Source organism: Rhamphochromis sp. 'chilingali' (assembly GCF_963969265.1).
Source record: "Rhamphochromis sp. 'chilingali' genome assembly, chromosome: 10".
Taxonomy (NCBI): Eukaryota; Metazoa; Chordata; class Actinopteri; order Cichliformes; family Cichlidae; genus Rhamphochromis; species Rhamphochromis sp. 'chilingali'.
This window is the reverse complement of record NC_137937.1, coordinates 39,530,037-39,550,001: the sequence shown is the minus strand read 5'-3', so window position 1 is coordinate 39,550,001 and position 19,965 is coordinate 39,530,037. Positions and strand designations below refer to the sequence as shown.

General features: G+C 46.9%; 2 protein-coding genes across 11 annotated transcripts; both read right to left on the bottom strand.

Moving 5' to 3' along the window:
* Positions 1 to 3,084: 3,084 nt before the first annotated feature.
* LOC308403453 (uncharacterized protein) lies at positions 3,085 to 10,247 on the bottom strand. 5 transcript variants are annotated; one of them, XM_080892883.1, is made up of 4 exons: positions 10,109 to 10,247; positions 5,372 to 5,502; positions 4,872 to 4,934; positions 3,085 to 4,611 (listed from the first exon to the last, which is right to left on the bottom strand). In XM_080892883.1, the coding sequence occupies exon 4, from the start codon at positions 3,994 to 3,996 to the stop codon at positions 3,538 to 3,540; it is 459 nt and encodes a 152-aa protein (XP_080749009.1). In that variant the 5' UTR covers positions 3,997 to 4,611; positions 4,872 to 4,934; positions 5,372 to 5,502; positions 10,109 to 10,247; the 3' UTR covers positions 3,085 to 3,537. The 5 variants fall into 5 exon arrangements, with proteins under 5 accessions (XP_080749009.1, XP_080749010.1, XP_080749011.1 ...); XM_080892884.1 differs by lacking the exon at positions 10,109 to 10,247 and adding an exon at positions 5,593 to 8,481; XM_080892885.1 differs by lacking the exon at positions 10,109 to 10,247 and adding an exon at positions 6,080 to 8,481.
* A 4,478-nt stretch (positions 10,248 to 14,725) lies between these two features.
* entr1 (endosome associated trafficking regulator 1) lies at positions 14,726 to 19,909 on the bottom strand. Of its 6 annotated transcripts, none has more exons than XM_080892871.1 (9): positions 19,770 to 19,909; positions 19,565 to 19,692; positions 17,282 to 17,376; positions 17,043 to 17,184; positions 16,886 to 16,959; positions 16,695 to 16,806; positions 16,545 to 16,607; positions 16,320 to 16,459; positions 14,726 to 16,145 (listed from the first exon to the last, which is right to left on the bottom strand). In XM_080892871.1, exons 1-9 carry the CDS (start codon positions 19,810 to 19,812, stop codon positions 16,055 to 16,057), a joined length of 888 nt encoding a protein of 295 aa, XP_080748997.1. In that variant the 5' UTR covers positions 19,813 to 19,909; the 3' UTR covers positions 14,726 to 16,054. The 6 variants fall into 6 exon arrangements, with proteins under 6 accessions (XP_080748997.1, XP_080748998.1, XP_080748999.1 ...); XM_080892872.1 differs by having other exon boundaries at positions 17,282 to 17,373; XM_080892873.1 differs by having other exon boundaries at positions 19,586 to 19,692.
* Between the last annotated feature and the right edge of the window lie 56 nt (positions 19,910 to 19,965).

Genomic DNA, 19,965 nt, shown 5'->3' with positions numbered 1-19,965 from the left:
CAGCAGTAGGTACGTCCTCTTTGGACTCAGGTTCATCGTGACCAATCAAACAGTACATCTGAGGAGGGCCTTCATATGTCCTGTGTAGAAAAATGCTCAGCAGTATCTGAGCCGAAGGCACGACGGCGTCGCACAGGTGGAACCCGTTTAACAGCAGGACTATGAGCAGCAACTTGGTCAGAGAATACAGCATCCTCGACGTGTAAGTTACAGACAGATGATATGATAACACCGAAGATAATGTGGCACCCTTAACAAGCTGAATGAGATTAAAAGAGTTCACTAAGTCCCAGGAGCTTCTCTGGGTAACACAGGTGGATATTAAAATCACTGAGCAGCAGGATCTGGTCGTATCGTGATGCACAGTCAGCTAGGAAGTCACTCGGATAAAAAAAAATCCTTATTATATCTAAGAGGCCGGTAAACTACTGCACACAGCAGCGAAGGGGAGTTCACAGAAACAGAGCTGAAAGCTGGTGCATGTCGATGAGGATCGCTGCTTAAGGTTGAAGTGGGCTTTAAAAACAGCAGCTAACCCTCCGCTGCGACAAGAAGCTCTCAGAGCACTAAAAGATGCACAGCCAGCTGGCAGTTCAGAAAAGCTGCTTAACTCACCGGGTGATGTGCAGGTTTCAGTTAGACAGAGGAAATCCAATGAAAAGAAATCCTTCAAAATAAAGGTCTTATTTGCCGGGAGCTGGGTCAGAGACTTCCACGACAACCGGATCCACCGGCCGAAGGTTTGATCGATCTGCTCCCCGCCAGTGAAAGGGCGATGGTGGAGGTTCAGAGTTTTGTATGCCTAGGGGGTTCAGAGGGGAGAGGTGGATGCAGGTCTGGAGGTGGTGTGAGAGAGAGTTCAGCATCCTGACAGCCTGATGGATGAAGCTGTCTCTCAGTCTGCTGGTTCTGGCCTCGAGGCTCTTCAGTCTCCTTCCTGATGGCAGCAAACTGAAGAAGCTGTTGGACGGATGGGTGGAGTCACCTGTGATGCAGAGAGCTTTCAGGTGAGACGGGTGCAGTAGATGTCCTGGAGGGAGGGAACAGAGGTACCCACGATCCTCTCTGCTGCTCTCACTACCCGTCGTAGCTGTTTCCAGCAGCACCCAGGAGCCACACCACACAGTGATGCAGCTGGGAGGATGCTCTCCACGGTGCCTCTGTAGAAGCTGCTCATAGTGGAGGTTGATGCTCTCGCTGTCCTCAGTTTGCAGAGGAAGTAGAGTCGCTGTTGGGCTTTGCTGACCAGGAGAGATGTGCAGGAACTTGGTGCTGCCTACCCTCCACAGCAACACCATTGATGGTTAGTGGGGTGTGCAGAGTGTGAGTTCTCCTGCAGTCTGTGATGATCTCCTTAGTCTTCTCCACATTCAGGGACAGGTTGTTGTTGCTGAACCACTTGGCCAGATGTTTAACTTCAGTCCTGTAGTAGGCCTCATCGTTGTTGCTGATGTGACCTACCACAGCTGTGTCGGCTGCAAACTTGATGAAAAGGTTGGAGCTGTGTGATGGTGTGCAGTCAGTATGTGAACTGAAACGGGTCCAGGTCGGAGGGAAGAGATGTCTTAACCGTTCAAAGCTTCATGCGAGCAAATCAAAATGTATTTATACAGCACATTTAAAAACAATGTCGATCAAAGTGCTTCACAAACTAAGAGCGAGTAAAATAATTTACCATTTCACTCGCTGGGCCCACGCCCTCATTTTAGGTTTGACAGCGTTTTAGTAGGTAATGCTTTGACATCAATTGAGCTGCGGTTTGGGGAAGGCCTCGATGGGGACTGGCGACGGCTCCTGGGCCTGGCAGATCCCCGTGTTACAGAATTGAGAACAAGGAGGGAGGTGCACAGCTTGCAGAACTGGGGGCACCTATATAGATGACAACCGGAAGGAGCACGTTTGGAGGCGTGGCCCTGCTCCTGAGATTCCCATACATAACCTCCAACACAAACATAGCAGCTTGCCAAATGATGATCAACTAACTTAAGTCAAGGCCAAAGTAAAAAGAAGAGTCTTTAAAAGACTGAATAGACTCAGAAGAGCGAATGGCAGTAAGATTGTTCCACAGTCTAGGTGCTGCAATAGCAAAGGCACGATCACCTCTGTTTCAGCCTAGACTTAGGCTGCATTAAGAGCATCTGATTAGAGGATCTTAGTGCTAAAACCGGAGTCATGTGATCATGCATTCTGGCAGCTGATAAAAGGCGTGCAGCAGCGTTCTGTACTAATGCAAACGGTAGAGAGAGGAGTGACGGAGGCCAAAAAAGGGAGTTACAGCAGTCTAGTCTCGAAGTAACGAATGCACGAATCAGCTTCTCAAGGTCCTTGGGGGAAAGCAAAGGTTTGGCTTTAGAAATCTGACATAGCTGATAGAAACTTGATTTAACCACTGTGGATACTTGTTTCTCTCATTTGAAGGAGCTATCCAAGAGTCCCCCTGAGTCTCTAGAGAGGTAGCTAGCAGAGGGCCAAGGGTATCAGTTGGTTCAGAGGGATACGGCTGTAGATTTATGGCTGTCAAAGACAATAACTTCAGCTTTACTCTCATTCAAAGTGAGAGAGTTTTGAGATTACCAGACTCTGACATCATGAAGACAATTAAACAATGTGTGCAATGGATCTGTGACATTCAAGCTCAAAGGGAAATATATTTGAATGTCATTGGCAAAGCAATGGAAAGAAATATTACATTTTCTGTATATAGTGACGGAGGCGAGTGCGACCGGACGGTAGTCGTTAAAGCAGGAGTGAGACGACTTCTTCGGTACAGGAATGATTTGAGGGATGTGGGAACGACAGCCTGGCTCACTGATGTACGACCATGCAGCGTTTAAAGCGTGGAAGTAATCACATTACTTTGAGTTTGATTCCGTAAAAATAACAGAAACAGCGTCCGCTGTTCACTCTGTGGGAAGAAAACTTCTTTCTACAGCAAAAAATTAAACTTCTAATCTGAGCGAGCAGCGAGCACGCTGCCACGGGAATGTGACATTCACAGAGAAACCCACGGATCCTCCCACTGACATGACCGCTGTGGGCAGACCTCCACCCGCCCCACTCCTGCTAAACAGCTGACAATAGATTTAAGAGCTGCTGAGTCTTTGATTTCATTCATTTCTTCTGTTTTACTTGCATCTGTTTGACAGAGCAGGTTCCAAAACACATGATTTTATTTTATGCTGGAATATGCAGAACACAGGTTTCAGTGTTAAACACACTTCTTCAGTCAGAATTTAGTTTTTGCTGGATGCATCAAGTTAACAGAGTAAAACAAGTTTTAAAAAGAGACTTTTATATGATGATTATGCAGAATAAATAGAACTGGGCTGAAGGGTCTGTTGCTTTACTACATATTCAGGTGGAGCATCATGTTTTTTAAAAGTAACTAAGTATTAACGTAACTAATTACTTTTGAAAGTAAGTAATCAGGAAAGTAACAGGATTACATTCTTGAAGAAGTAATTAATAATTAGTAACTAATTACTTTTTTCAAGTAACTTGACCAACACTGTATATATGAGATACAGATATACATAATTACTCCCAGCACGCCCCTGCGGGCGGTTTATCCTTCAAGCTCGGGTCCTCTACCAGAGGCCTGGGAGCTTGAGGGTCCTGCAGTATCTTAGCTGTTCCCAGGACTGCGCTCTTCTGGACAGAGATCTCCGATGTTATTCCCGGGATCTGCTGGAGCCACTCGCCTAGCTTGGGAGTCACCGCACCTAGTGCTCCGATTACCACGGGGACCACCGTTACCTTCACCCTCCACATCCTCTCGAGCTCTTCTCTGAGCCCTTGGTATTTCTCCAGCTTCTCGTGTTCCTTCTTCCTGATATTGCTGTCATTCGGAACCGCTACATCGATCACTACGGCCGTCTTCTTCTGTTTGTCTACCACCACTATGTCCGGTTGGTTAGCCACCACCATTTTGTCCGTCTGTATCTGGAAGTCCCACAGGATCTTAGCTCGGTCATTCTCCACCACCCTTGGGGGCATCTCCCATAACCATTTAATATGGAGGGCCAGGAGTCCCAAAATGAATCAAACACATCATTAAATAATCTTTTAAATGTGTCATGAATTTAAATTGTAAATCAGTAATTTATTCAATGTTCAGTTCATTTTTATTTCGAACATATACATTCACCAACAGTCCATAACATCATCCATTCAGCTGTTTGAAAAGCAGTAGGCAGAAGTATACACTTATGTTTATACTTATTTAGCCCCCCTCAGGTTTACGTCTTAATCATTTCCTCGCCAGTCTATTTAAATTTGAACAAGTGTGTCAAATTAATAGAACTGTAATTTAATCATTCATATATTTAATAATTTATTTCCAGTTTTTTCATTCCCATGCATAAATAAATATACTGAACATTAGTTTGCAGAGTTTTGATCAGTGTGAGATTTGCTGCATTTGGCTGTTTAAAAACATTTAAACAGCAAATTAAAAACAAATTGTCCCAAACTGGCTAGAACGACACAGCTGGGAGAGTCTGGATCAGAGCTCACAGACCGCAGAGGCGCGTGATCAGAACTCCTCCTCTTTACTGCGGCACAGCCACAGACCATCCCGACACCGCGCTCACACAGGACGCCGTCAGGAAACTGCAGAAGAAGAAAAACAGGAAGTTTGCTGAACATGGGAATAAAACTGTCACGGTCACGTGACCCAACCTGCTCAGTCAGCTGTCTGGTCACGTGACGTTCTGGGATCAGACGAACGCTTCGGTCGATCTTTGTCACGGCGCCCCGCTCTGAGAACACACTGCCTGGCGGGGGCGCTACAATTCGGCCTTTTGTTCACATCATCTCCCAGAAGACCCGCCCACCCTGCGACATCACCACACACTCACATCAAACCTCACCTTTGTGGCTGAGGCGCCACCGATGACATCACAGCTCAGGATCAAATCAGAGAGCAGAGCCACCTGCAAGAACACAAACTGATGGTTAGATTGTAGCCGTGGACTCCGTGGAAGTCGTGGACGCCACGTGCCGCCTGGATCAGAGTACGCTTCAGTCCGGTTTTGTCACGGCCCCTCCCCTCTGTGAACAGACTGCTGTGGGAGGGGCTTCAGTCGGCCTTTTATTACATCACTTCCAGGCAGAGCGACATTTGACGGTGGAGGTTTAGTGTTTTTGGGTGAACTTTAAAGAAGTCAGATTTAAGAGGAGTCAGAGACATTGGTTCATTGATTATTGACAATCGTATTATTAGTTTCATGTAAACACTGAGGACGAGCAGACTCCCCGGCTCCTGCTTCGTTTCCTGCTCTCAGCTGAGTGAGGTGGACCCTGTAGAGCAGCAGGATCATGTGACACACCTCAGTCTGAGCACGTCCCAGAATCCCACCCACCCGCTCACCTGTGCCGATGTCACAGCGGCTCTCGGTCCGTTTTCCCAGCATGCATCATTCACAGACACAGAACTTCAGCTGTAATGACTTCAGGTAAAACCACCTGCTGCCCCCTGCTGGCCGGAGCCTCCATTACAGTCTGCAGAGTCAGCAAAGAAAAACTGAAATAAACGTTCGGAGTCTCAAAGGCATTCAAACATGAATAAAGCCCCGCCCCCTATTTTCTTACTAGTCTTCATTTTGAGCTTCAGCTTCAGCAGGTTTCCAGAGTGGCTTTTCATTCGTTTGTCTTTTTTCCAATATCACTGTATTTATGACAAACGCCAGATTTATAAAACGCAGCAAAGATATTCGAACACAATAAACACGCCCATAAAGGAATTTTATCAAATTAACAAATAAAAACAATAAATGTAGTTTAGCTGAGTCCACAATATGGTTTCAGTTGTTAGGGAGCTACAGTGTTTGTGTTTGTGAGGGCCTGAGACGCTGAGGCAGAACTGCACCTGACAGCAGCTCCACAGCCACACCTGCTGGACACCTTCGCTACTGTCACATCTGGATTACAGTACACTGTGACACAGAGACCCACGGGGTCCTTTTTACATCTGTAACCATCAATAATTCTGATCAGCAGTCTCCAAAACACCTGCTGAAGGCTGAGCCTCAGTGAAGTGCGGTAACATCGCAAGGCTGATCTCTTTTAGGAAACTCGCCTCTCCGTCAGCCTCCACTCAAGCCATCTGCCTCCCGGCACCGGACGGTAATCTGGCATACCAGGCAGATTACCCGCTGTGAGCCGGACAGCCCGTTGGTTCATTTCCATTACTGACGCTGGACTGAAGGACAGAGATCAGGGCGGGAGAAGCGACGGACAAACAACGCTGAACTGTGACAGTAGGGCTGGGCCAGCTCTGTTCTAGGAGGCCCTCTGGACCCAGTGGAGGTGGTGAGTGACAGGAGAACGGCGGCTAAGCTGTCATCCCTGATGGACAACATCTCCCACCCCATGCAGCAGACTGTGACAGCACTGAGCAGCTCCTTCAGTGGGAGACTGCGGCACCCACGGTGTGGGACGGAGAGATTTCGCAGGTCTTTCCTCCCCACTGCTGTCAGACTCCACAACAAAGACTTTAACTGATCAAACACATCCACACATGTGCAATACTTTTCTGTCATCGTTGTATTTTTACTCAGTTGTATATAGCATTTGTATTCTATTTTTATCTTATTGTATATTTTATTCTATTTTATTCTAATGTATATAGTATTTATTCTATTCTATTCTGTACAGTTGTGTACTGTATTTATTCTTATTGTATTCTAATTTTTGCTTCATAACTTTTGCACTGTCCACTTCCTGCTGTGACAAAACAAATTTCCCACGTGTGGGACTAATAAAGGTTATCTTATCTTATCATACCGCTCACGGTAGCACCGGTGTAATGTTGGGCAATGATAGGAAAATGAAACATGGCGATAGAATATGGGTAAAACGTGCATGCGCAGTGCCTTTGTTTTCATACGCACACGGCGGAAAAATCATGGCGGCGACGCAGAATGAGGAGGACGAAAGTGGATCGTTGAATGAAACGGATGAACCAGAACTGGTTTGTAAAAATGCTGCAGCTTCACTGGTGTGGAACTGGTTTAGCTTTCGTCCGTCAGATACACAACAAAGCACTATTTTTGGTAGCGCATGCTAGCGGGCCGTCGTTATTACCGCGTTGTTTGGAAAATACGGCGCACTTAAAATCATCCTTTGATTTGTCTGAAAGTCGACAGAGCCCCTTATAATCCCGTGTGCCTTATGTATGAACTCTGGTTGTGTTACTGACCTGGAAACGATTTTATGTGCACGGCGCTCGAAAATCTGTCAGATGTTTCAGTACGACTTTGCTGAGCTACGAAGCCGCACCGCTTGATGGATTGTTGGAGCGTTACGGCTATCGTAGGCGGAGCCTCGCGGAGTGATACGTAGTGTGCTTCAACATAATATAGACTATGTGCACGTTAGCATATGCTACTTCCGGTGTGGAAACTCCTGTGGGGAGCTTTGTTTCCGGTGTCCTATTCGCGCCTTGTTTACGGTCCAAAACAAGTTAAGCAAATGAATCAAGCGGCGATTTACATTTCTATAGACGTCTCGGGCATTTACCCAACATATCTGTAAATGATGTTCATCGACTTGTCGATATTTTCCCCCGCGCCTCAGAGCAAAAGAGAAAATGGATTCAAATGTTATATTTCTCAGCGGTCCCTCGTTTATCGCGGGTGTTATGTTCTAAAAATAACCAGCGAGAGGTGAAATCAAGCAGCCGATTTTATTTTTGACGGTGCAAAACGTTTGGTGGACATCGTGGACATACAGCACTGCACTGCAGAGTCACACTGCTAGCATCGATGCAGCGATTCTGGACTGTACAGGAGAGACGGAGGAGATCGTCTGCAGCGATCAGGACGCAGGACACAATGTGACATAAAAAAAAAGCAGCAAACTTGCACTAAAAAAATCTGAAACAGCGAGGTGAAAGGTGAAGCGCGTTATAGCGAGGGACCGCTGTAATTTTGAAGGTAAGTCACAACATACCCTTCGTACATACTAATGTATAGAAACCATTACCAGCAATCATTCGTTTTTTGTGTGGCTTTTTTCACGGTTTGTTAACATGCTGTGTATCAGAATCAGAATCAGAATACTTTATTCATCCCGAGGGAAATTAGGGTTACAGCAGGCAGCACGCTAATGGCGCATGCGCACTCACAAAGGAACCTTCTGACCAACTTTACACAAACATCACATTGGGCAGACATGTCAGAAGGTAGGCTGATAGGAAAAAAACAACGAAAATACACTACATGAGGTAAGAGGAGGAGAAAAAAAAACTCCACTCAGACTGAGCTCCTGGTGGGAGAACAGTTTGATAAAAGAAAAAACACCTCAGCACAAAAGCACATGACTATCAATACACCATAGAAACACGAGACAAGCAACAGGGGCGGGTAAAGGGTAAGAGAGAGCCGGCGTAGACAGCGCATCCGGTCCTGCAGCATCTGTGCTGGTCCAGTTGACTGCTATCATCCCCGGTAGGGCACAAGCATCGAAGGCGTTGGAAAGGGAGGGGGGATGAGTGAGTGCTTATCAGTGTATATGTGTGTGTGTGTCCATAGTTTAGCTGAGACAGTGTCCTTCGGCCTATCAGGCTAAGTAAACAGTCCTCCAGCCAATCCAGGTGTCCTTCATGGGGCGGGAAGAATAGTCATCACACAGTCGTTATCAGGGAGTTGTTTTGGTGGGCTCCAGCCTTGGGCCTGCAGCTGGGGCCGTGGTGTCCAAATGTTGAATATTGTTGATTTCTCCTTTGTGAGCAGCTCGAATTCTAGCACTCCGAGGCTGGTCTCTCGATCTCCCGTTGAAGAGCTGCGAGCCTCCCCATGATGGTATCAAACTTCTGTTCCGTGGTGTTGTCAGTCTTTTGATCAAATCCATAATTCTCTTTTAGGTTTAGAGAACGACAGTGAGAGACTGTTCCAGGGAAAGTAAATTCACACAAGACAAGACAAGGACATAGAGGCGAAGCAGGGAAGATAAGGGTGAGGAGGAGAGGAGAAAGTGCGACCGCCTTCGCTGAGAGCTCAAGAAGAAGGTGTAGGTGTGTACTTGACGAGCTGATCTCGACATAACGGGAAACATCTGGTTTGACTGTTCTTCACCTGTAGTTTGAATGCTGAACATTTGCCTGTTTAGATCATAAGACCAGTCACTATACAGAGATGTGCTTCTGCATGTGGACGATGTGTCTTCTGCTGCAGCGATGCAGCTCTGCTTGTGTTGAGTGATGTAAACAGCTAATCGATCTAAACTCTTTAAACTGATCATTAGATTTTTTTATGACACAGCAGCGGTGAGTGTTCCCACCTTCTCTTTGTAACTTAACACCATCTTTCCATTTTAGAGTTTTGGACATGATTGTGGAGGATATATCTTCGCAGTAGCGATTGACCGCAAAGTAAAGCTACCGGAAATGTACAACCCCACATCCGGTCTCAAACCAGGAAGTTAGCATTGTCTCGTGCACAGGGTCTATTACTGTATTGTGTGTGTAGAGCCTCTTTTTAAGGTTTGTGGATGTTGTACATGGTTATGCTGAGGATATGTCGGCCGGTTTCCACTGGAAATGCCTTTTGGTTAAACTGTTAGCGAGCAATTTGCACTGTTAAATGTTTATATAACTTTAATGCAGATAAAAAACAGCTGGTTGATTAAGTGAACATACATTGATGGTTTTGCACTAATAAAGTTGAGGAGTTGTAAAGTATTTTGTCCAGTGTCAATTATATCGTCAGTTATATCGTTATCGCACATTTTCAAATGTATATGGTGATAAATATTTTATCTGCCCTGCTCTATGTGACAGAGAAAAAAACTAAAACACGAGTGTGTCAAATACACCCAGGTGTTAGCAGCAGACAGCAGGGTGGGACGCGGTGACCGTGGACCACAGGCGGAGCCGCACAGCAGCTGTTGTAGATCCACGCACGGTCACTGAGACATAAACGCGACACTTACACAACGACACTAAAGCGACCGGAAGGATTATTTATGATGTAGCGCCGAGTCTGTGAATGACGTCACGCATGTCCTGACTTACATCATTTAAATCTGCAGAATATTCACCAACACGAGCAGAGAAATAAAACACACAGAAACACCGGAAGTGGGTCCTGGGAACCCTACGGCTCACCTGGTCGCCCCGCGGACACGTCCGCGTGGAGCGTCCCGTCGGGTCCCGGTCCACGTCTCAGGCGCACGTGGAGCTCTGATCATGACTGATTATTGAAGAGTGATCTGATGAGAAGCCGCGAGTCCGGTCCGCCGACCAATCAGCGCCCACCACCCCGGCTGCTCGAAATTTATTGGTGGATGGAAAACAACGACACGGTGCGTTACCGCCACCGGCTGGCGCGGAGTGTGAACTGCAGCCCTCAGACAAGCCAAACATAAGGCTCGGGGCCAGAACCCAGCCCACTGGACAGGGTCGGGAGATGTGACGCACCACGGGGAGCGTACGCTCACATTTTGATCTAAAATGCTCTGTTCCCAGCTCTGTTCTGGGATGCACCCTGGACCCAGTGCAGGGGTGGGAGACAGAAGGACTCTGGCCAAAATAACATCTCCGATGGACAGAGTCTCCCAGCCCATGCATGTAGATGTTGTTGAACTGCAGAGCTCCTGCAGTGACAGGCTGATGCATCCTCGATGCATGAAGGAGCGTTTCCACAGGTCCTTCCTCCCTGCAGCTGTCAGACTGCACAATCAGAACTGCTCCCAACAAACACAGATGTTTACATCTGTGCTGTAACTGCAATAAGTTAATTAACCGATTCGCACTACAACCTGGTTTGCCTCTTACCTGTAGTTATTTAATTTAATTTAATAACTGTACAGTACTCTGTTTATAGTAACGATTGTCCTTAATGTAAATATGTAAGAAAAATTGTGTATGTTTCTGCTCTGTGTCCTGTTTGTTTGTATATGTGTCTTTTTGGCTGCTGTTACAACCAAATTTCTCCTTGTGGGACAATTAAAGGATTATTCTAAAATCTGACAAAATCATAAAATTAGAGAAGAAAGGTTTATTCTTTATATTTTTAAACCCACCAACACGTTTAATGAATCATTTTCTTGAAATACAAAAATGAACGTATGCACAAATTCTGGAGCCTATCCTGGCTCTGCGAGGGCGAGAGGCGGAGTCCACCGAAGGCGTCCGCTATGCACCAACTCCAACACTTCCTCACACGTACTGCGATGATGATAAGCTGGACTCTGCAGGTTTGATGTGAAGCCAGTGAGCCACATGACCTCGGGGTCAGTGTGTCTGCCAAACAAAGATTTACATTTTAAATGAAGGTTTTCCACATAAATGAGTTAAAACTACAAATTTGACCCTTTTGAATGATTTTTCTTTACTTCATAAGTCCAGAAAACTTTCAGGGCTGAAAAACTACAAACACTGTAACACCCACTGCAAAACTCACAGTGTTGTTGATGCAGTGATCATCAGTATGAGGGCACATATCACAGTTTGATGTCTTTGACTTAGAGGGAAAATGCATTGTGGGTAAATTTTCAGCGTGGAGCCTGTGGGACAGGTGTGCGTTAACCTGATACCAGGATGGTCTCCTGGCTGGGACTTTCAGTCTTATGTGGAAACAGCCTGTGATTTGGTGCACTGGTGTATAAATATGGTGTTTCTTGTGGTGGTTAGCTGTGGCAGGAAGTCAGCATGAGTTCTGTGGAAAGTGACGAGTGGGTCAGGGTACCGAGTCATACGCTCACTTTTTCCTAAGAATCCTTCGGGTCACATGATCAGTGTCGGGTATATAAAGGCTGCGTTTCTGTGAGGTCAGCAGCTCTCAGCCAATCAGACACCGTCTGCACGGTACGACTCCTCCCTCAGCACACGGGATCTACACCCATCTTAGTTTAGTACTTTCCAGTGTTTTTAGGATCTGACTGAAGCTTTAATCCTACTCACAGCACTTTGATCTGTATTTTAATGGGATTATAGACCCTGGCTCCATTCACATTAACAGCTCTGACTCCTATTATTACAGCTTATTGGAGTTCTGTCAGTGTTTCCTGTTGGAAGTTCACATTTCTGTCACGATATCGCTTTAAAACTCTGTTTGCGCACAAATCTTTCAACTCAGTTTGATGCAGAATCCCAGAAAGTCCCACATCAGCAAAGTGTGTCCGTCTCAGGCCGAGGACAAACGGGGTCCACTCAGTCCAGGCTCGCAGTGTGCTAGTCCACCCAGAAGCTGTGAAGAAGAGTATAAAAAGGCTGTGCCAGTGAGAGCTGCCATGGTTGTCATGGTAACAGAGCTGAGCATGCTCACTCTGAGCAGAAACCAGACTCAAGCATCCTGATTTTCTTCAATCCCTGTGATCTCTGAGGTTTGACTCCAGCAGCGATTATCGATCCTATCATCACTCCAATCAATCTGTTTGATTGGCTCTGTTTCAATAAAGTCACAGCCTTTCATTAGAGCTGGGCGATAGAACGATAACGATATGTATCGTGAAATAACCTTTTCTCGATAGAAAAATTAAACTATTGAGATAGGCCTCACCGCTCTTGTCCTCTTAAAAAAAAAAAAAACAGCCAATCCAAATTAAGTAGCGCAGAGCCGAACCAATCACAGCCGCAGTGTCACGTCACGTGACTTGTTGCGTACAGCACAAGTGCCAAGCCGCACATGTGTATTTGTTTGGGAAGCAGCCAGCCGCCGTGCCGCCGGGTAACGGAGGAAATGAGTGTGCCGAGAGCGCGACCGAAGGTTACCGAGGAGAAAACAGACGATGGTTCCAACGCCGGAGAGATTGTCGAACGGAAGAGCCACAGAAGCTCCGTAGTGTGAAGGTATTTCTGCTATTTCAAGTCTGACAAAAACAGAGCAGCTGCACTGTAAATGTGCCGAAAGCAAGTCTGGAAATACAATAAAGCGGTGCAGCTCAGTCTCTGACTGGAAGCGCTGATTCGTCATTCGGCTTTTGTCAGACTAGTAACTGTTACAGCTGTTTGAAAAGCTCAGCTATACAACAAGGAGAGGTCGAGAATTTCCTTTTAGTTCTCAGTTTATTTGATGTTGACAAAAGTTAGTCAGTTTTGTCTGATCTTCTGTAAAACAAACTAAGATTTATTTTTAGAATTAATATTTTGTTTCTAAGTGGAATTGACAGTTTAGTCTGTTTCGTTTGTCCTATTTTGAAACTTAAACGCTTTAGCGGCTGCCTTTTGTGTAGTTTGCAATATTTGCCTTTATTTATCTGAAAAAGTCTCGTGTTCCTTAAGTACATCTACCCTGTTGAACTTATTATGGGAAATAAATATTTAAAAACAAGCTGCTGATTATTTCACATTTTACTTGTGAGCAACGGCACATTTAAATCTTACAAATATAGTTATTTGGCTGATATCGTGATAGATATCGTTATCGCCTGAAATGAAAAAAACATATCGTGATATGAAAAAATCTCATATCGCCCAGCTCTACTTTTCATGTGTCAAAGCTTCACCCTCTGTTGGTCTTCCTTGGTCTCTTGTGTTCTGGGGGCCTCTGGATGTCTGGAGTTTTGATCTCCTCCATACCTGCTTCATGCCCTGGAGGACGGGGCTGTGGCCCCCCCACACCCTCTAGCAGATCATTACATGAAGGAACCTTTTAAAAACAAGCGCGTCCATGCTCACAGGTGTACACACGGGTGATCACACCCACAAACTACACCCTTTTTGGCTCCTACCTCAAAGCACACTGTGTTCTGTTGATCTTATGTGCTGCACAATAATGTTTAACATTTAGTATTTACTGTCATATTCCCATATATCATTGTGATGTTGTTTATTCTATTACTCTTGTTCTCTTCTGCTTGTTTTCTTTTTTCTTTCTCAGCAGGTGATCCAGGTGATTGATATATGCATTTTTTTTCTCTGCCCGTTCTGTTGGTTTTTGTCTTTTGCCCTTCTCCCCCGTCCCTCTTCTCAGCTGTTTCTCTTTCCCTCTTTCTTTCTCCCCTTCTTTCCCCCAGTCGAGTCTGTCCCGTATTCAGTAAGTGAAAATAAAATAAACAATAAAAGGTGAATCAAATGGACCATTACAGCAAGGCTGGGATGGTCAGTTTGGTAAAGTAAATCCGTTGGGCATCTTTCTTTGACTTTAGACAACAATTCTGATGCAAAAGAGCCAAACGGGACAGGCAAAATAAAAAAATAAATAAAAATCCCAATATAAAGTGAGAGAACACTCTCGATCGTCCCCACAAACCCTCCACACCACATCAGGCACAAAACGAGACCTCGGATCAGGCGAAAAGCAGGAAGCGAAGCCGTCCGTTAACACCGGCACGCCATATCCATCCACTGACATTTTGAAATTCATATAACTCTGTTATAATTCAAACAAAACATTTTCATGACTTTTCCTGAAACGGACTTTTTCATCAAACAGGGAATTTTGAGTTGTGTGTGATCAAAAGAAAAAGATTAAGACCACCTAAAACTGCCCGATGTCATTTTGACTCCTTGGGAATGGATGTAAAACTATTGCCTAGCAACACTTACCGTTTACACGCATGTTGATATGAAGGCGGCTGTACCATGAGCTAAAGCGAGCAGACATTCATCCTTTTAAGTACCTTAAATAAATAAAGTAAACTTCATTTAAAACCAGTCCTAACTCACAGAGCTCCAGTTCATCTAACATTTTCTTCCATTTCACTTTTACTCAGTGCTACATCCTGGACTCTGTTTGGCTGCAGTTGACACTCCACACCAGCAGGTGGCAGTAACACACCATTTCTTATTATTGAACATTTTTATTTAATCATTATTAAACATCAGGTCTCTCTGTTGGTACATATTAGTTGGTCTGCCTGGTTACAGCAGGATGTAAGTTAGCTTAAACGAGTCAACAGTCCCGAGTCAGTCGAACGATCGGAGTCCTCGAAGCGACGCCAGCTCAGTTTAGGCTTTCTGTGTATTTCTCATGGCTTCATCTGCTGTTCTGTTTTCTGTGGCTCATATTTTTCATCCATTCTCTTCCTCTCATCCAGGTCAGGGTCACGGGGGGTGGGGCTAAAACTTTCCCAGGTGCCTGTGGGTACAGGGTACACCCTGGACGGGTCTACCACAGGGCACACACAGACAGACACACACCCAGTCACCTGTTTTATATTGTGTATCATAGTTGGTTTTGTATATGTGGGTAATGACCTGTCTGATCGACTGTATCAGACATCATGCTTTCTCTTATTTACTTGTTCTTGTTTCCTGGTTGTCTCTTTAGCCAATCGTGTTTTTCTCGATGAGACGCAACAAATACGAAAGCTGCACTTCTGCACGGGCGGTGAGGATGTTCCCCTGTTTTATACGAAGTAGAAGCTGCAATCAGTTTTGGAAAAAGTCACGCATACATCCTTATTTATCCAGGTAAACACTCTGACACGCCCCCTTGGAGCTGGGACATACAAGATGGCATCTTTACCTTATGTTACACTAACGCTGGCGATCAGGATACAGCCGGTTACAACCTGCCAAGATAACCCAGGATTTGATCTGCGCATTGGGGGGGTGGCGTGTGCCACATTACAAACCTGACACGAGCTCAGCACGAATACATGAATGTTTACAGAACAATGAAACCGCTTCAACTTTGTTTTATCCTATTTTATGTTTTCTGCTTTGACTACTTTTGTCAACAGATGTGATATATAAATAAACTTGAACTTGCTGCCAACAGGGGGGAAAAAGACTATTGAAGCTCAGCGCACGAAGCCCCCAGACCCTCCCGTTCTCCCCGTAGTGGTCCGAGGGATCCTCCAGGAATGGTGACGCTACGTTCAGGACAGCTGATTGGCCTGCCACCTTCAGGAAACCGACGTTAACCCTGAAGTCACCCGGATCAGCCAAAAAGTCGTCTTTGTGGTGCACACCTCCGATCATCAGAGCGCTTTACTATCACAGAGTTTATGAATCAACATGATGCTCGGCCCTCACACAGTCACAGTCCACCAATCAGCAGTCAGCATAGCTGGGGCCTTCCAAAATAAAATACCTGCTGACCTCTGATCTCACAGACAGACCTCTCCTGGATGTTTCCATGACAACCAGGAGGTCCGAAGGAGTTCAGGACTCTGAGTTCAGGGAGGAGATTTTATCGATGGACTGCAGCAGCTGAGACACCAAACGCAGAGTCTCTGCTTCCCCCAGCAGCTGCCTGCAGAGACAGGTGAGACAGAGACAGGTGAGACAGAGACAGGTGAGAGAGACAGGTGAGACAGACACAGGTGAGACAGACACAGGTGAGACAGACACAGGTGACAGGGAGAGAGTAGCAGCATTAACAGCTTGGTGTTATGGCTGATGGCTGTATGTGTCTGCAGGTACTGACCTGATGGAGGAGTGGGCGTGGCTCGCCATCTTGTTCAGGTAGTCGGATGCCACCTGAGCATTTTGCCTCATCGTCATGACGACCTGAGACTCCATCGACTTCAGACCGTTGTTCTCAGCCCGCAGAGAATCCACCTTGGCCTCAAACACACACACACACACACACACGCGCTGATACACACAGCCAGCAGATTATCAATAATCAATGATTCATTCTCCATCTCACCTGCAGCTGCTGTAGCTCCGCCTTCAGTTTGGAAACGGCGTTCTCCGCTTTCACCGCTCGCCTCTAACATGGACAGACGTAGAGTATTTTTACACACACAATCTCACACACACACACACACGTTCATGCAAACACTGTGTTTGTGTGTACCGTCATCAGGTGGAGGTTCTGCTCCACAGAGTGAACCATGCTCTCCAGGTCCTGGGCCTCCTTCTCTTCCTGACGCCTCCTCTGCAGCAGCTCCTCCGAGAGCTGCGACGCCCTGGGAGACAGAGGCATGCTGGGTAAATGATTGGTCAGCGACATATTGCGGCGCTGTCCTGTGATTGGTTGGTACAAACCTGCGTTCGTTCACTTCGGCTCTCCTCTGCAGCTCCCTGACGGTCCTCCTCAGTGCTGCGTTCTCCTCCTTCAGCTGAGACAGAACAGGAGCTCGTTAATACGCCTGTTCTGCTTTGTCCCACGCTCCCTGAACTAAGCGCTCCGTGGTTGGGTTACCTGCTGCGTCTGGCTGCTCCTGGCACTCCTCCTCCTGCAGAAGGTGGCTGGCTCAACCATTGAGGTCTCGTCATCTCCTTCATAGTTCTCTCCTCCTCCTACTGCACCTCCTCCTGCAGCTGCTTCAGGTTTGGAGGAGAACCTGGTGACACAGGTGAAGGTGACTTCACGGCAGGTGCAGTTTCATCTGCACAGAAGCTGCTCGGACATTTTTACGCCCCGCCCTTCATCTGACTCACCTGGTCTCCTCCTCTTCTTCTTCCTCCTCTGTGCACAGGGAGGAGGTGCTGCCAATGCCTGACTGGAAGCTCCGCCCCCACTCCTCCTCCTCCTCCTGATGAGACAGACAGAGGCTGTGTGAGGCGGGTCAGGTGTATCCTTCGTAGTCCACGCTATCCCAGGATTCACTGCGAATCTGAGGTTGAAGAAATGTTTTGGAAAAAATGGCGGCCTGTCGAAGGGAAGCGGTCCAGAAACGGACGAATGTTAGCATAACGAAGAATCTGAAAACATGTTAAACTCAGCTAACCTTCGGCGAAGTTAGGTGACGTTAGCGATATCTAACATGGCTCGGGTCGTACGAGCTTTGGTCTGTTTGTCGCTGTGAAGCCAAACGTACGTCAACGTTTACACCGAGCAGACGGTGTGTTTACGGGGACCAAACATCTGGCCCCTGGACTGTGCTGAGGACACAGACTCAAGCATGCTGCGCTGAAGTTCTCATCCTGTATAAGCTACTAATGATAGACAGACCGTGTGCTTAGAGGAGAAAACTGTGTTTTCATCTGTTAACAGATATTTGATCAAGTTTTCTGCCTTTGTTGTTAACGGCGAATCAGTCGCAGGTATTGAATTTGAACTGAAATGTACGAAATTATATTCCATAACCAACACGCTGCTAGTTTCACGCTATTATGGGTAGGCGGAGCCTAAAGAAGCACAGGCTCCCGGTGTGATTGGTCCTTTTGATGGACACTTCAGATTACACTGTGGCAGCGGCAGAAACACTGTTTTTAACTGTCCAGCCGTGGAAATACTGACACCTGTCAGTGGGTTGTTGATGTCGAAGCATGAAGGAGGGGCCTAAGGGAACACCTGTCACCATCTTACAGTGACTGCAGCCATTCCCCAACCCTCTGTGAGTGGGACTCATCAGTGGGTTAGAGTGGGCCCATACTGCTGTGTCAGTCGTTATGCAGATGTGCTGTTTATAAGGTTGGAACCTGCAGTCAGCTGACACCGAAGGAGTCACCTGATGATGAGACTCCCACTGAAAACGTCCAGATGAACACAACCAGCTTTTTGGGATTTTCCTAACCTTGAACTGAACGTGAGCAACACCAAAGAGATGGTGGTGACCTTCTCCAGCAGGCAGAGGGATCTGGCTGCTTCAGTCACCACCACCATCCACGGGAAACCAGCGGAGGTAGCTGAGGAGTACAAATACCTGGGAACCATCTTTGACAAACACTCAGGAGGTGCCACCAACGGCTACACCTCCTTAGGAGCCAGCACACCCATCATGATGACTTTTTACTACGCCTTCCTGGAAAGCATCATGACCTTCTCCATCAGCTGCTGGTTCCACTCCCTCAGCCTTCATACAGGAACAGACTGCAGCGCACTGCATCAGTGTCTGGCAGGTTTTCAGCCAACAGGCCTCAGACAGGCAGCCAAAATCATCAGCGACCCCGCTCACATTCTTCACCCTCTGGGCGACGCCGCCGCTGCATTTCCTGCAGGACTGAGAGGAGGAGGAGCGCCACCTTTGTCCCCAAAGCAGCTCTGCCTTTTAACTCCAGCAGATAAGAACATTTCCCCCACCAGAAACAGGAACTACTCTCTTCTTACACTACTGACACTTTATTCACTTTTAGTCACTTTAATTTTAAAACTGTATATTCTGTGTATTTATTATCTCACTCTTATTGTCCTTATCATCAACGTTATGCTGCTCTGTTGTTTGTTACTTGCCCCTTGGGGATAAATAAAGTCTTTCTGATGCTGAGACTCGTGTCTGCTTAACGGCGTGACGCCGGAGCTGGACTACAAAAACGCACATCTGACTCCACGCTGTGTTGTAACCTCGTTGGTTTGTGGTCGTTCCGAGGAGGAGCAGGTGGGGTCAGATGACGTCACAGAGCATGTGTTGTGTCACTGCAGGCGCTCAGCGTGGTTCTGTGCTCACAGCTGTGACACGCGTGTGTTTGTGACGGAGACGCTGTTTTCTGCAGATTTTGAGAAACAGCAGCTGAGCTCAGGTCACCTCTGCAGTTTCATGAGAACAGTTACAGCAGCATGACGTGGGCTGAACACTCAGCGTGGGGCCGATGGACGGTTTGAGTCTGAGCTGTGAGCCGATTACACGCTCGGCCCACAACGATCACATCCACGACCGCCACAGCGCGCAGCGGTTTGAAGTTTGTGTCACTCTTTTAAATATGCACATGTACACGCGTGTCACAGCTGTGAGCACAGACCCACTCTGTGTTTGTGCTCGCTGCCTTAGGACAGAGGTGCACCTCCAGCTGTGCAGCTCTGACCTCAGTGCGTGCCTGCTCCGGGTCCGGGTCCTGGTTCTTCCAGCGCAGAAACTCTCTGAAGGAGAACGGGTTGAGCTCCTCCGCCTCCACCTCCTCCACCTCCTCATCTGCACACACAGAACAGCTGGAGCTGTGACGGAGGCTCACATGGCGACTGCAGACCCCCTCCCCCCCGGACACTCACCGTCTGTGATGATCAGAGTCTTGCCGCCTCTCTGGTTGGACATGTCGGACTCGCAGACAGACACGTGGCTCGCTCCGCGCCCTGACTTCCGTTCACGTATCGATCATAACTATCGATCAGCCTCTGAATCTCCTCTGCGGGACCAAACCAAACCCGGAAACACCAGCCGACGGCTCCCGGTGCACGTGATCCACAT